The sequence below is a fragment of the Meleagris gallopavo genome, chromosome 11, assembly GCF_905368555.1.
Source record: "Meleagris gallopavo chromosome 11, MGAL_WU_HG_1.1, whole genome shotgun sequence".
NCBI lineage: Eukaryota > Metazoa > Chordata > Aves > Galliformes > Phasianidae > Meleagris > Meleagris gallopavo.
This window is the reverse complement of record NC_139414.1, coordinates 160,925-173,857: the sequence shown is the minus strand read 5'-3', so window position 1 is coordinate 173,857 and position 12,933 is coordinate 160,925. Positions and strand designations below refer to the sequence as shown.

At 39.0% G+C, this 12,933-nt stretch overlaps 1 protein-coding gene across 6 annotated transcripts in view; it reads right to left on the bottom strand.

Annotated features, from left to right (window-relative positions):
- Positions 1–12,933, bottom strand: part of LOC100543530 (glypican-5-like) — a 427,109-nt gene that overhangs the window by 271,478 nt on the left and 142,698 nt on the right. For 5 of the 6 annotated variants that reach the window (XR_014885612.1, XM_085233256.1, XM_085233255.1 and 2 more), the window contains exons 4-5: positions 5,495–5,625; positions 865–924 (exon numbers count right to left, since the gene is read on the bottom strand). Coding sequence is in view for 5 of the 6 variants with exons in the window: in XM_085233256.1 (XP_085089382.1) it covers positions 865–924; positions 5,495–5,625 (191 nt within the window). In the remaining variant the exon portion in view is untranslated. The remainder of the gene's footprint in view (positions 1–864; positions 925–5,494; positions 5,626–12,933) is intronic. The other variant, XM_085233253.1, reaches the window with a different exon arrangement.

Genomic DNA, 12,933 nt, shown 5'->3' with positions numbered 1-12,933 from the left:
CACGAGTCAAGATGTATTACTTTCTGGGGAGTAACAGGTGCTTTAAAGAACGTTTAAGGCTACAATTAGGCATCTATCCTGAAGGCTAAGACAGGATTATTTTTCCACATAACAGTCTTTTCACTTCCCCAATTTTTTTTTTTTGCCATCGTATTTGTCTAACATGTGACTATCCTGCTCTAGATAAACGAGTCATCATATAGTTCTAAGGAGCAAGCTTACCCTAACATTGCAAGAAAGCTGTCATTGTAAGAGAAAATAAAAATAAAAATAAAAACAAAAATAAAAATAAAAATAAAAATAAAAAAAGAAAAAAGTGAATAGGAATTTTTGGTTTTATAAGGAAGAAATCAGTATTTCTGCCTCTTGACCACTGACAAGAAGGAGCTCTGTGTGTGTACACACTGAGGTTAAGTCTAGACGACACCTCTCTGACAGAATCATCCTGCAAGCATCTATTTATGCAAAGCTAACACAGATGCTGAAGATTTTAAGCCCTCTAAGGCAGTTTCCTTTGAAGCAGTTAAAAATCACCCCTTTAAGAGAGGCTAAAGCTCATCTTATTCACCTCACCCGAAGAGGCTTTAACTCCACGTTTTCAGCAGTGGGGTTCTGACATTTTAAAACAACACCTTTGCAAACGAAGATCTGTATGTGCAAGTTTTAACCAATAAAAGCATTTACTTTTCATCAATATAAAACTAAACACGCTAGGCAGAGAAAGCAATGTTTCCCAATGTCCTGCTGTATAAAATCAGCACGCACAAAGGTATGCCAATTACTAGATTACAGCTAAAAGAGCAGCTTACAATGGAGATGAGCAAAGCATTGAGTCTAAGCATGTCACTTTGTTTTCATCCTTACCGAGAGATTTTTTTCAAACTTCTTGATTTGTCATTCTTTGAAGCTTTCAGAGGCAGAGAACTGGAATAGGCCGGGGAGAATAAGCATCAATCAGAGATTGGGGAGTGGGGGAGAAGCAGGAGTTCAGGCAAATGAGGGAAAAAAATGAGAAACAAAAGAGAAAAGTAAAAATTATTTGAGAGAAAGGTCATCAAGCACATGCATAGGATAATATAAGAAAGCAAATAAAGAGGAAAATTGTCATGAGATTTTCCCAAAGTGTAGATGCAATTAAACATGTCAAAGTAATGCTGAAGAAATACAATGGAGATTTTGTTTCTCTCGATCATTTTCAAATAAGAGCACAATAACAAATGCAGCACACAGCCAAAAGCTGAAAATAAATTCAGTGGGACTCAAATTAACCATAACCGATACCAAATGGAAGAACGGCAAATACATGAGGCTATATAGGGAAATAATGAGAAACAGTGTAGAACGATTGTCGTGGAAAAGGGGATACAAATGAGTAGAAATTGCTTTCTTGCGCAATGAGCAACTGTTAACAAAGACTGCATACACAGGGAAGTGTGCTCATTTCTGGACAGACTGCATGAAGGACTGCAAAAAACAATTTTACAAAGCAGAATATATGGGCTTTAGGATTGTATCTGAGGAAAAACTAGAAAAAAAATCTGGCAGTTACTTAATGGAAGCTCATTTTTAGGCACTGATATCAGAGGTCCCTCAAATAATATTGTCTTTAACATCCTGATGCAATTTTCCATTTACTGGCTTGAAAACACATTCTGCTCTTTCTTATACCAGTATTCTTAAGCGCAATGGCAATGCCTAGAGTACAGTATGCTAACAAACAGATTCAGTGATAGCTGCCAATCCAGTTAAGTCTTATTGGAGAGAGATAGTACCTCCACCTCTTCAGTAGCTCTCAGAAAACCCTACCGGTGTACATCCTGTTTTCTGGTAACCATGACAGGGCTGACCTGACTTGAGTATCAGGTGCCATCCACCACCCCTGTGCTTCCAACACAGCCAGTCAAAAAGAGAAATCAGTATTTGAATCAGGCAGAATTTGGACCAGTTGAAACTTCTGCCTTCATGACCCAGAAATGTTTTGTTCTTCTCTGCAGTAAATTCATTTGCATTCGGTGCTAATAATCTATGTTGTACTAGCATCTTACTACTTAAATTTCAATAAAACCACGTGATGTCTGATCCAACAGATAATTTTAAATAAAATAGATGATCTTGACTTCCAGCATTCCCAAAGATATTCGAAATTGTTTTAAGATGTATGAGACACATCCGCAAGCCCATAGAATAACAAAGAAATACCACCAAAACATCATTTCAAAGCTTGCTTCCTTCAATTAGGGACCTAATATCAAGTTGTATTCTTCTCAAACATAACAGAACTCTGTAGAAAGATCTCTATCCAGTCTATGTTTAATGGCTGGAAATACTGCACACAGAAGAAATGCCAAAAGGCATTTTCCTGGAGTCTGAACCTTGACCAGTGTAATACATTGTGTTGAACTCAGCAACAACGTTCCAATCTACTGATCTAGATTCTGTACATACCACGTACATTCTGTGTACCATCATAAGGTTTCAATTTTCTTGTCATCTTTACTATATGTTTTAGTAACCTCCACATTAAAAAAATCACAGCAGCACCAATTCTGATGGCCTCAGTTAATTACTGAATCCTATTCCATTATGAAAAAAATGGTTTAAAAAAAATGCATACTTCTCAGCTTAATCAAGGGCACAATTTGCTAGGAGATCATGCAGCAATTATTCAAATTTCATCTTCTTAACATTATTTTCTTCCTGATACTTAGTGCTGCATAGCAAAAATAGGAATGGGATGTGGGGGAAAATAAAGATGAGAAATCTCATAGGAATCTGTGTGACAGTGAGAGGAGCAGAAAGCCCCAGAAGATCCAACTGCTGCCCAAATTCAGGGAGCGTGCAGGACCACACTGCACTGAACAGCAGAGGGTGATTCCCTTGAGTGGAACTTCCTCCAACCAGACCCTAAAAGACATGGGGCCAGAAGAAAGCCCAGCTCAGCGAAGAGAAACTATCTGAACAGGCCTAGCTTACAAATGCTTGAGAAGCTTTGGCTCCAATGGACAGATGAAACCACAGGTTCTCAGACTCTTTGGAAAAGGAGCTTGATTCTATAATTGGCTTAGCAAAGATGCAGTACCTTTGGAACAAATGTACGTATGCAAGTATAAACTGGTACAAGGTTTTTAAGGGCATCTATAAGGGCACATCCCACAGGTTTGCTGCTACCCTGACTGGTTCTCTGAGCTTAATGCACTATTCTAGTGCACTATTCTAGTGCATTAAGGGAGTGAGCAATCGCTTTTTTGTTTACTTGGGGAGTGTTTAATCATTCTTTTTCTTCTTTTCATTTTCTTTCCTTACTGTATAAAGGAGTCATGCCCTGTATCCCATTTGAAACAAGGATCATTTGGAAGGCTGCGTACAGCACAGACAAGCAGTCTGGGGCTCAGTTGGGATGAATCCCAGTGTGACCTAGGACCTAAACTGACAGACAGCTGACATTATTGCTCCTGATTTTTTAAATTGCAAGAAGGAACAGCACCAGGAAAGATTCACATAATTACTCTCATAACCTAGATCCCCTGAAGCAGTTACCTGTCACTAAGTGTCTTGTACAACCCACTGCAGCAATGATTTTACCCATCATTATGACATTTTATTGCCTAAAATTACTTTTTATTGATATATGTGATTGAATGATAAATCGCAAACAACAGAAGCCATTCACTGTGGGTTTTTTTTTACTTTTTCACAGTCACAGAAACAATGTACAAACTTTTTGCTATATGTTTTATCGCAAGTTCTGGAAAACATTCTCCACTTTTTACTAATTATAGCTGCATCATTAACTTTTGATGCATGAGCTGTCCACAATACTTACTGATGCTATATTTCAGTAACACTTAATCCTAATTCTGTAAGGGTGGCCTTACTTTTGATGTTTGGAGTAATGTAATTTTTAGTGAACAGACCAAGTCTGGGAAAGCCTAACCCATAGAGAATAGTTCAAATACATTTTCTTTTACACTTAAGTGGGAAGAAAGTCTTTTTCACTTACATTTTAAAAGGTGAACGTTCAAATAATTCCAGAGGTAGGGAGGGAATCCTAAAGTGCAAAAGATTTGCTGTCATGCTACTAAAGACACCAATTACCATTTCTGTGAGAGGTCACTACTTAACAGGCTGTTAATTCTGCCTTTGTTGTTGCCAGGATTTAAGTCCCAGTGAAGTCAATGAGTTATACAGAAGATAGGTTCAGAATTCTATGGTTTTAAAACATATTTTGTTAATAGTACTACCACCATTCCTTGGATTATTTCTGCTGAATTTATTGATTTTCTTAATGCTCTTTTCTCTGATATTCTGTGTACATTGTAAAGAAAATGATTAGTTCCAAGCACTAGCAGAAAATGTTTATTTTCAGTTTTAAATTACACAAGGATAAAAAAACTGCTATCACTCAAAAAAACTTTGCATGCTGCTGTCCCCTACCTATATAATTTTTTCTCATTCTCACTATAGATGACAATTAAAATAAAAACAGATAAAAATGCCATCTTCACAACATGGACACCAGAACCCAGGCTAATATAAATGTTAATACTGCTGTTATCGACATACAGAGATACACACAGACTCCCTGGGAAGTTTAGATGCTTATGCCCAGAACGATTCCATTCACTTTGCTAAGTTGTTCCAGAATTACACTGGTGTTACTGAAAACAGCATGGTAGCCAGAAATATGTCACTGTGATTTTATGGTCAGCTGGCTCTGATATCTATCCACGTAACATCAATGAATTGCACAGACATTCTTCCCCCACCTTCACATTTACAGAAAGCTAATCCAGGAGCTATGGAAAGGGAAGTGAAAGAAAGATCAGAAAACCATGGAGCAAGGACACTCATGCCAGGACTGAGGCCAGTGGCAGTAATTCAGCATTCTAGTTACTCAAATGGCATGCAGCCGAAAAACAGAAGCCAAAATGGGCACAAAATCCTAAACACAAGTAGTTCTGCTCTTCCTCTGTTATGTAACAAACCAGGCAGATTGCAAGGAATCTTACTGTCTGCACCAGTGAGAAGGGAGAACTTGCTCTTTCTGCCCTGTGAAATCACTGACTTTGTGTCATGGTAATTAATCTTTCCTTTCCACCCATTTCCCCTTCTCATCTCTGCCCTGGGATAAGCTTACATCCTCTGGGTCCTGAGCAACATAGACTGCAATATTAAGCAACATAGACTGAATTGTGGAAAAAACTCAGACTTTATGAGGGAAAAGCTTTCATCATTTTCATTGAAAGTTTCTGGAAATAAAAACATCTTGGTGCTAAGTAGTGACATCAAGTCTGCCCTGTTGTTTTTGGAGAGGTCTGCAATGCAATATCACATACACATTTGTATCACATTACACATCAGCAATGGCAATAGTGAAGTATGCATGGACAGGATGACAGAACTATGTCTCTGGCTTAAACAGTATGTGACAAGGAACCACTAGCATGAATTGTGAGGCAGAGTTTATCTGAATTCAGCTGTTACTTAGGGTTACCTTCTTTTATTCTTCAGACTAGCATGAGCCAACACAAGCGTATGGGCTTCAGCTGCTTCCTTCAGTGGCACTATTTGGCCCGATGACAGGTTCCCTTCTTGTTGTTTGGGCTGTCCACACACTTTATCAACCTGTATGAAAGGAAGGGAAAGAAAAACTGTGTTTGAACAATGAAACTGATTTCTAATTGCCCAAGGGTCAGTCTGTCCTTGTTGTTGGTATTTACTGCAAGAGAAGGTGTCCCGGGGACAGAAATAAATTATTCTTCTTTCCAGAATCTAGAAACTAGCTGCCTGCAGAAGGATGAGCTATAGGGAAAAAAGCACTGTTACCGGAAAGCAATCAGCTGTGCACTTGTCACTGTATACCAGACACATCTAGAAACAAGATGAAATGCTGACACTTCTATGTAGATCAATTTAAAAGTGACTGATGAAAGTTGCCAAATCCAACTTTCATGTAGAAAAATACTTGGAGAGCTTGAAGGTCAAGAAATTTTGGTGGAACATCTACCCTATGTATAGAGAGCAGAGTCTTACATCCTATTTGGACTTTGAACAAGCTTATACTCAAACAAGCTTCCCAGCATTTAACGAGACAGTTTTCCCTTAAAATAAGGAAATAAGTAGAAAAATTCAACACAAATAAATAACTGTCAATACAGTAAGTGCTCTTTCCTTGGAGAAACAGAATTAAAAAACACCACCCAGCCACAGGAGTCACCAGTGTCTTAGATCCTGGATCCTGAACACTAACACAGCTCAGCCACTTGCCCCTACTGTCCTTCCTGGAGCCTCTCATAAGGGAATTCATACAACAGCAGAAGAAAGCAAGCTTGCATTTATCCTTAGTGCACTGTGCATTTGGCACTGCTCTTGCATCCTGACACATTTATCTGCTCTAACAGTTTTAAGTCACAATAGTAAAATAAAGCTCTTCCCTTTCTAATTGGAAAACTACAATCATAAACATATCTACAAGATAACTCTGAAAAAAAACAGGCCAATTGAATATGAAAAGTGGGAATCTGTACACTTACTGTCAATCTTAGGTGTATGAGCTACAGCCTGGTCCAGTATAACATACTGTAAGGGAGGTAAAACTAGCAAATGAATGCAAATGTACTGGATTAACCCTGACACAGACGCAGCAGTCAGAGCAGAAGCCAGCCACCTCATTAAGTACTGTGTATATTGTTCTTGCCACACCATGAACCATCACCACATCACTTTAAAACACAGCTTCACAAAATAAAATAGAAAAGAAAACACTATGGAAATGAAAATATAAGAAAAAAAGTATCTTTTTGAGCTCTCTGGAGCTCAACTGAGGGTCCACTTGGGCTACAATCCTGCAAAGGACTCTCTCCTACGCCCTGGGCTTCCTAGGTCTACAACCAAATTCTCACCACAGGTTTCTGCAAAAGCCACGTTGGTTTAACTAAAGTTTATCTCTTCAAATTATACACAACTCAAATTGCACCATTATTGCTCTAACTAACTGTTAGAGCACTTTGGAAAATAGTTTTCCTGAATGTGAGTGTAGACAAGCAATGAAGAACTCTGATTTTGTTTTCCTACGCAAGATTTCAAAGGGATTTAAAGTCCTTGTCTTCGTTAAGAATCAATAGTTTAAGCATCCAAATGAAAATACTCATTTTGTTTTGATTTGCGTTTTTGACACGAAAGAAATAAAATCATCTATTAAGTTGCCAAACCTTAAATTCTAGGTTTGCTTTCTAACTGAAACTAAGAGCTTCCTGCAATTCAAACAACCACAGTACAAAAAAACTATTTCTCAGTGGAAAATTTTAACCATTCAAAAGAAGGTGAATCATTTAATGAAACAGCAGGTCACAGTCACTTTTTTTTTTTTTTTTTTTCCTTGTGGGCATTTTAGTCCTTCTTTTCCCAGTACACTACAAAACACTAGAAATCCTACATAATTTAAACTATTGCATACATGTTTTAATCTTTAGTAAAACTAGCAAGATGGGAGATACAATTATAAGATATTATTAGTAATAACTAATTCTTTAATGACTCAGTTGAGATCTGAACTGCCTTGTATAAGGAAGAAACAGTGCAGTTAGGCAGACCCTGTCAAATACCATTTGACACATTCAGGAACAACATATTATGCAAAACTGGGGCAAAGGATTTCATCAGTGCCACAGCAGGAGCACACAGGAGCACACAGTGCACAGGTGGTCCCCACATGCAGTGCATCTCAGTCCTTCAGGTTACTGTGGACCACCAGATGCTCTTTCTTCCTTCCTCTTCAGGGCAGCAAGGACAGAGTACTTCATTCCACCACAGCTCCCATGTATATACAGGTGGTTTGAAAACTTGTACGTCTTTGGATGTGAAGATCAAACTCTTCTTTGGCTTTTGAGTTACTCCTCATTTGTCCCATTTGTTTCATGTTTTCAATGAGCTGTAGAGAAAGCTACATTATTATTACTTAAATGTGAACTGTGATGTCTCACTGAAATGTGTATTTATTCTGCAAAGTAATAGGACAAAATGCTGAATTGTATGATATTTAATAATACGTCCTAACAGTTTACTGTTTTTAAACCCACAACTGATAACTTGGATTTCTCTTATATCAACTGAATAATCAATGTTTCACAAGTATATACATTTTTACTGGGCTTAAAGTTGTTTTTTTTTTAACATATACACCAATGATGTTACTTAAATATCTTTCAACAACCATTAGCTACATTTCTTCCATGAACTCTTTCTAATGAAATACAGACTCATATATAGGTGGATTATTTAACCTCTCACTATTTGTTCTTTAAAAGAATGACTATTTACAATTATTGAAAAGGCTTAACAAAATAAATTGAAAAAAAAAATCTTATTTGAAATCTTTTGAACTCTTACAGCTTGAGCAACCTTAAACACTGAGGTCATATTAATATATCCTATATAATCAAACAAGGGAAAAATGTCATGCCCTTCCAGATACCAGGAGTATCTTAACTCCCTGAAGAAGGAGACCTTTTCACTAGTTCACAGTAGTAATTTTCTTTGAAGCAGTATTTAAAAATACTTTCTACTGATTGAACTTACAAGATATTATTAAAATGCAGACAGATTTTCCAGCAAGTTATTTCCCCTGAGCTGTATGCGATGTAGCAAAGTTTTGCAAAAACCCAAAGGCTGGGTCACAGGACCATAGAAAGGCACGAGTTAAAAGGGACCTTAAAAATCATCTAGTTCTACCCATCCTGCCACGGATAGTGCTGCCAGCCATCAGATCAAGCTGCCCAGAGCCCCATCTAACCTGGCCTTGAACAACTCCAGGGATGGGGCATCTGCAACTCAGGGCAACCTGCACCACCCACTGAGAAAAAGAAAATTGCTCCTAATATCTAATCTAAATCTCCCTTCTTTTAGTTTAAAACCATTTTCCCTTGTCTTATCACTATTTGCTCATGTAAAAAGTTGGTCTCCCTCCACCTAATAAGCTCCTTTTAAGTACTGGAAAACCACAATGACGTATGCCCAGAATGTTCTCCAGGCTGATCAAGCCCAGCTGCCTCAGCCTGTCTCCATGAGAGGTGCTCCAGCACTCTGCTCATCACTGTGGTCGTTCATTGGACCTGCAGATGACACCAAGTTGGAAGGAAGTGTCAATCTGCCCGAAGCTAGGAAAGCCATACAGAGGGCTCTGGATAGGCTGGATCAATGGGCTAAGGCCAAGTATATGAACTTCAACAAGACCAAGCGGTGGGTCCTGCACTTTGGTCACAACAACCCCAGGCAACACTACAGACTTGGAGTAGAGATGCTGAGAACTGGGATTGTTCAGTTTGGAGAAGAGAATGCTCGAGGGAGACCTTATTGCTCTCTACAACTTCCTGGAAGGAGGCTGTAGTGATGTGGGAGTCAGCCTCTTTTCCCAGTTTACAGCGATAGGGCAAGAGCTAATGGCTTCAAGTTGTACAAGGAGATGTCCAGGTTGATTTTTAGGAAAAAAAAATTCTCAGAAAAAGCAGTGTGGCATTGGAATGGGCTACCCAGGGAGGTGGTGGAATCACCATCATTGGAGATTTTCAAGAAATCTGTAGATGTACCACTGAGAGACATGGTTTAGTGGACATGGTGGTGATGGGTTGATGGTTATACTAGATGACCTCAGTGGTCTTTTCCAACTTCAGTGATTCTATGAGTCTATGTTTTTTTCCAGCCATTGAGGACCTTTACCTGACAGCCACAACTTTTCAAATAAGATGGAAAGCGGTCTGGCAAACATCAGACTGTTCCTTCAAGACTTTGGGGTGCGTGTCATCAGGCCTCATAGACTTGTACACATTCAGCCTTATGAGGAAGTATCAGACTTGCTCTGCTTTTACAGTGGGAGAGATTTTGCTACCCTGGTCTATGCCTAGAGGCTCAGGGACTTGAGCAGCATGAGAAGCCTGACTGCCAGTGAAGACCAAGGCAAGAAACTACTGAGTACCTCAGCATTCTCCATGTCTGTTGCAGCCAATTCTCCCTTCACATTTATCAAAAAGTGTGGAGCAGGAAGTTAACCTCAACAACTCTAAGTCTCCTGGATTGCTTGCAGCCAGCCATGTTGCTTTCTCAGAAGATATCTGGGTGGCTGAAATGCATGATCAGGATGAAAGACTGTGAGCGAAATGCTTCTTGCAGATGAAACAAGAAAGCCCCATCAAGCAGAATTCCCTTGATCAGGCAGCCCGTAGTAGTAGAGTATGACCATCAGATGTCCTTTATTAATCTGGTCCCTAATTTTAATCCATGAGCTCTCAACTCAATCATTGCTGTTTCTCAGAGATAGCCCTTTGCAATCTGTCCACTTCTTAATACAGAGGACAGTTCTCCTGCCCATCCTGCCCCGCCATTTCCTTTCAAACAGCTTGTAACCCTTGATCATAGTATTCAGTTGTTTGATTCTTTCTACCATGCTTCAGGACAGGTGATGTTTTTCTAATCGTACCCTGAGTTCCAACTCTTCCTGCTTACTTCCTAAGTTATATGCATTGGTGTAGAGGCACACTTCAGCTGGACTATCAGCTGTGTTGCCTTCTTGGAGAGCTCTCCTAAATTCCTCTGCAACAAATCTGAGTTTTTCCTGTGCTGCGTACTAAAGTGATAGTATTCCTTGGTTCTTCTCTGTCACTCAGAATTCCATCCCCTCTCCCCATTTAATCTAGTTTAATGCTCTGCTAATCAATGCAGACAGCTTGCTGCTGCACCCTCTGACACCTCTGCTTGGCTCCTGTTGGCTGCTCAGGCCTCAAGCTATAGACTGCACCCTGCACACCCTACTAACAAGTTTCAAATTAGAACTGGGGGGTACCGGTTTCAGCTGTGAAGCTGGAAGTGAGAGAAACAAGAAACATTGAATTATGGGGAAACCAGGTTTCAGTTTTCAGACTTACATGCTTGCTATGAGAACTCATTTTGGTTGAGTCAGGCATACACTTGTCACTCAATTACCATACTGTCTCAAGACACCAACAGAAATCTTGTTTACTACTTCCCTTCACCACTCCCAAAATTCACTACTGATCATTCCTGTCTGCCTTTGTTGTGATAACTGTCTTTATACACTGACAGCACGAAAAAGTTAAGGCCCATTTTATAATTAATTCTAATAATCTAGTATGGAAGGAAAATCCCACTGGGAATCAATCAAAGTCACTGTAAGAGTGAACAACTGGGTAACATTAAAGTTCACATAAGAAGAAAATCAATTAAAAGAATTAAATTCAAATTTTTCTTGTCACTTTTCAAATTCATTGCAATGTATCAAAATGTTGTTGCCTTTTATGAGCTTATTAATTATTCCCATTCTGAAGTGAAACCAATTATCAAAATACTACTGGAACTTTCTTCCATTAAACTTACAATGCAAGTAAGAAAAATCCTTCAGAATTTGCTTTCTAAGCTTCAATAAAGGTGGCATAGGAAAATAATATTTATTACAGAAATGCAAGTATATTAAAAAAACTGTAAAACACTCATATCCTCATATAGTACGCTCCCCTACTATGGAAGTGCTGTACAGAGTGAACACTGAACAGCTGCAGGTATCACTGCAAACACAAGTTCCTAGCACATAAAACAACAACGAAAGTAATAAGCAAAGCAAGCGATGGACAAAGCTGCTCACCACCAGACAACCACTGGTTAGACAGATGCTGAGAAAGAGCAGTCTTTGCAGCCATCTGCCCTTGTTTTATGTTGAGCACGTGTCATGTGTTATGGAATATCCCTTTGGCCACTGTGGGTCATCTCTCCTGGCTGAGGCCCTTCTCAGCTCTCCTACACCATCCAAAACCAGGATACTCAAGAAAAGGTACTGAACATACTTCGCTGCTGTATACAGCATTGGTGCACCCACATTTTAAGTGCCATGTTCTCTTCACATTTACAGAAGAAATGGTAAACAACATGCAAAAAAAGGCAACTATAATCAAGTGACAGGGCAGCTGACTCATGAGGAAAGTCTGCCGAGAATGACTCTTCTGAAAAAATGTCTGGTCAAGATTCACATTTATCATGAACTCTAGTCTAAAAGGTGAACATCGGACTATTTAGCTATCTACAGTACCAAAACTAGGGTGCAACTGATGGAAGTCTAAACATTGATTTAAAACAAATAAAAGTACTTCCTTACCCAGTCAACTTCTGGAACTTGCTGCCTCAACGGCAGTAGTAGCAGCTTCAAAAGGGACCAGAGAATATTATATCTATGAGATCCATGCACATATCCCAGCAGGATTAGGCAGATGTTTTCCCTCTAACAGTCCCTATGTAAGAGATGTAATGCTGGGAGAGAATGGATGGCAGAAACTAGTCAGGCTTTGGTTTCTCCCAAAAGGGCGTCTCCTTTAGGCATTGCCAGAGAAGACTGGGTGAAACAGACCATTAGAATGACCCAACTGGAGTCTGGTGCTCATCTACACATAGTGACTGCAACTGTAATTACTACAGAAATACGGGAATTATTTTGGAGAGCTGGCCAACTAGACTGCAAACACTCATTCTTTATACCTGAACAAATAAAAATTTGAAAGTAATTTTGAGGAACCTGAGCCAGATACGATCCATGTATAACTTGGTCACAAAATTCTCAGAACATGCATTTCAGCTTCAAGTTTGACATACTGTCAGAGGTGGGCATCAGCAGTCAAGTATGCAGGCACAAGCCCAAACAACAGAAATCATCATCCTAGCGGCCCTGTTTGCATTTTCCTCCTAAAAACAGCTCTAAAGTGAAGTGTTTTGTCTCCAATCTTTAAATAATTTTTTTCTCAGTAGTTTTCATGTGGTTGGTATATCCAAAAGAAGGTAGTAAATGTTAAGACAGAGAAGGATCCATTTTCATTTAATCCATTACTTTGATTTGGTGTCTATAAAATATTACATTGATTTTATATAGCTAGTTGCATA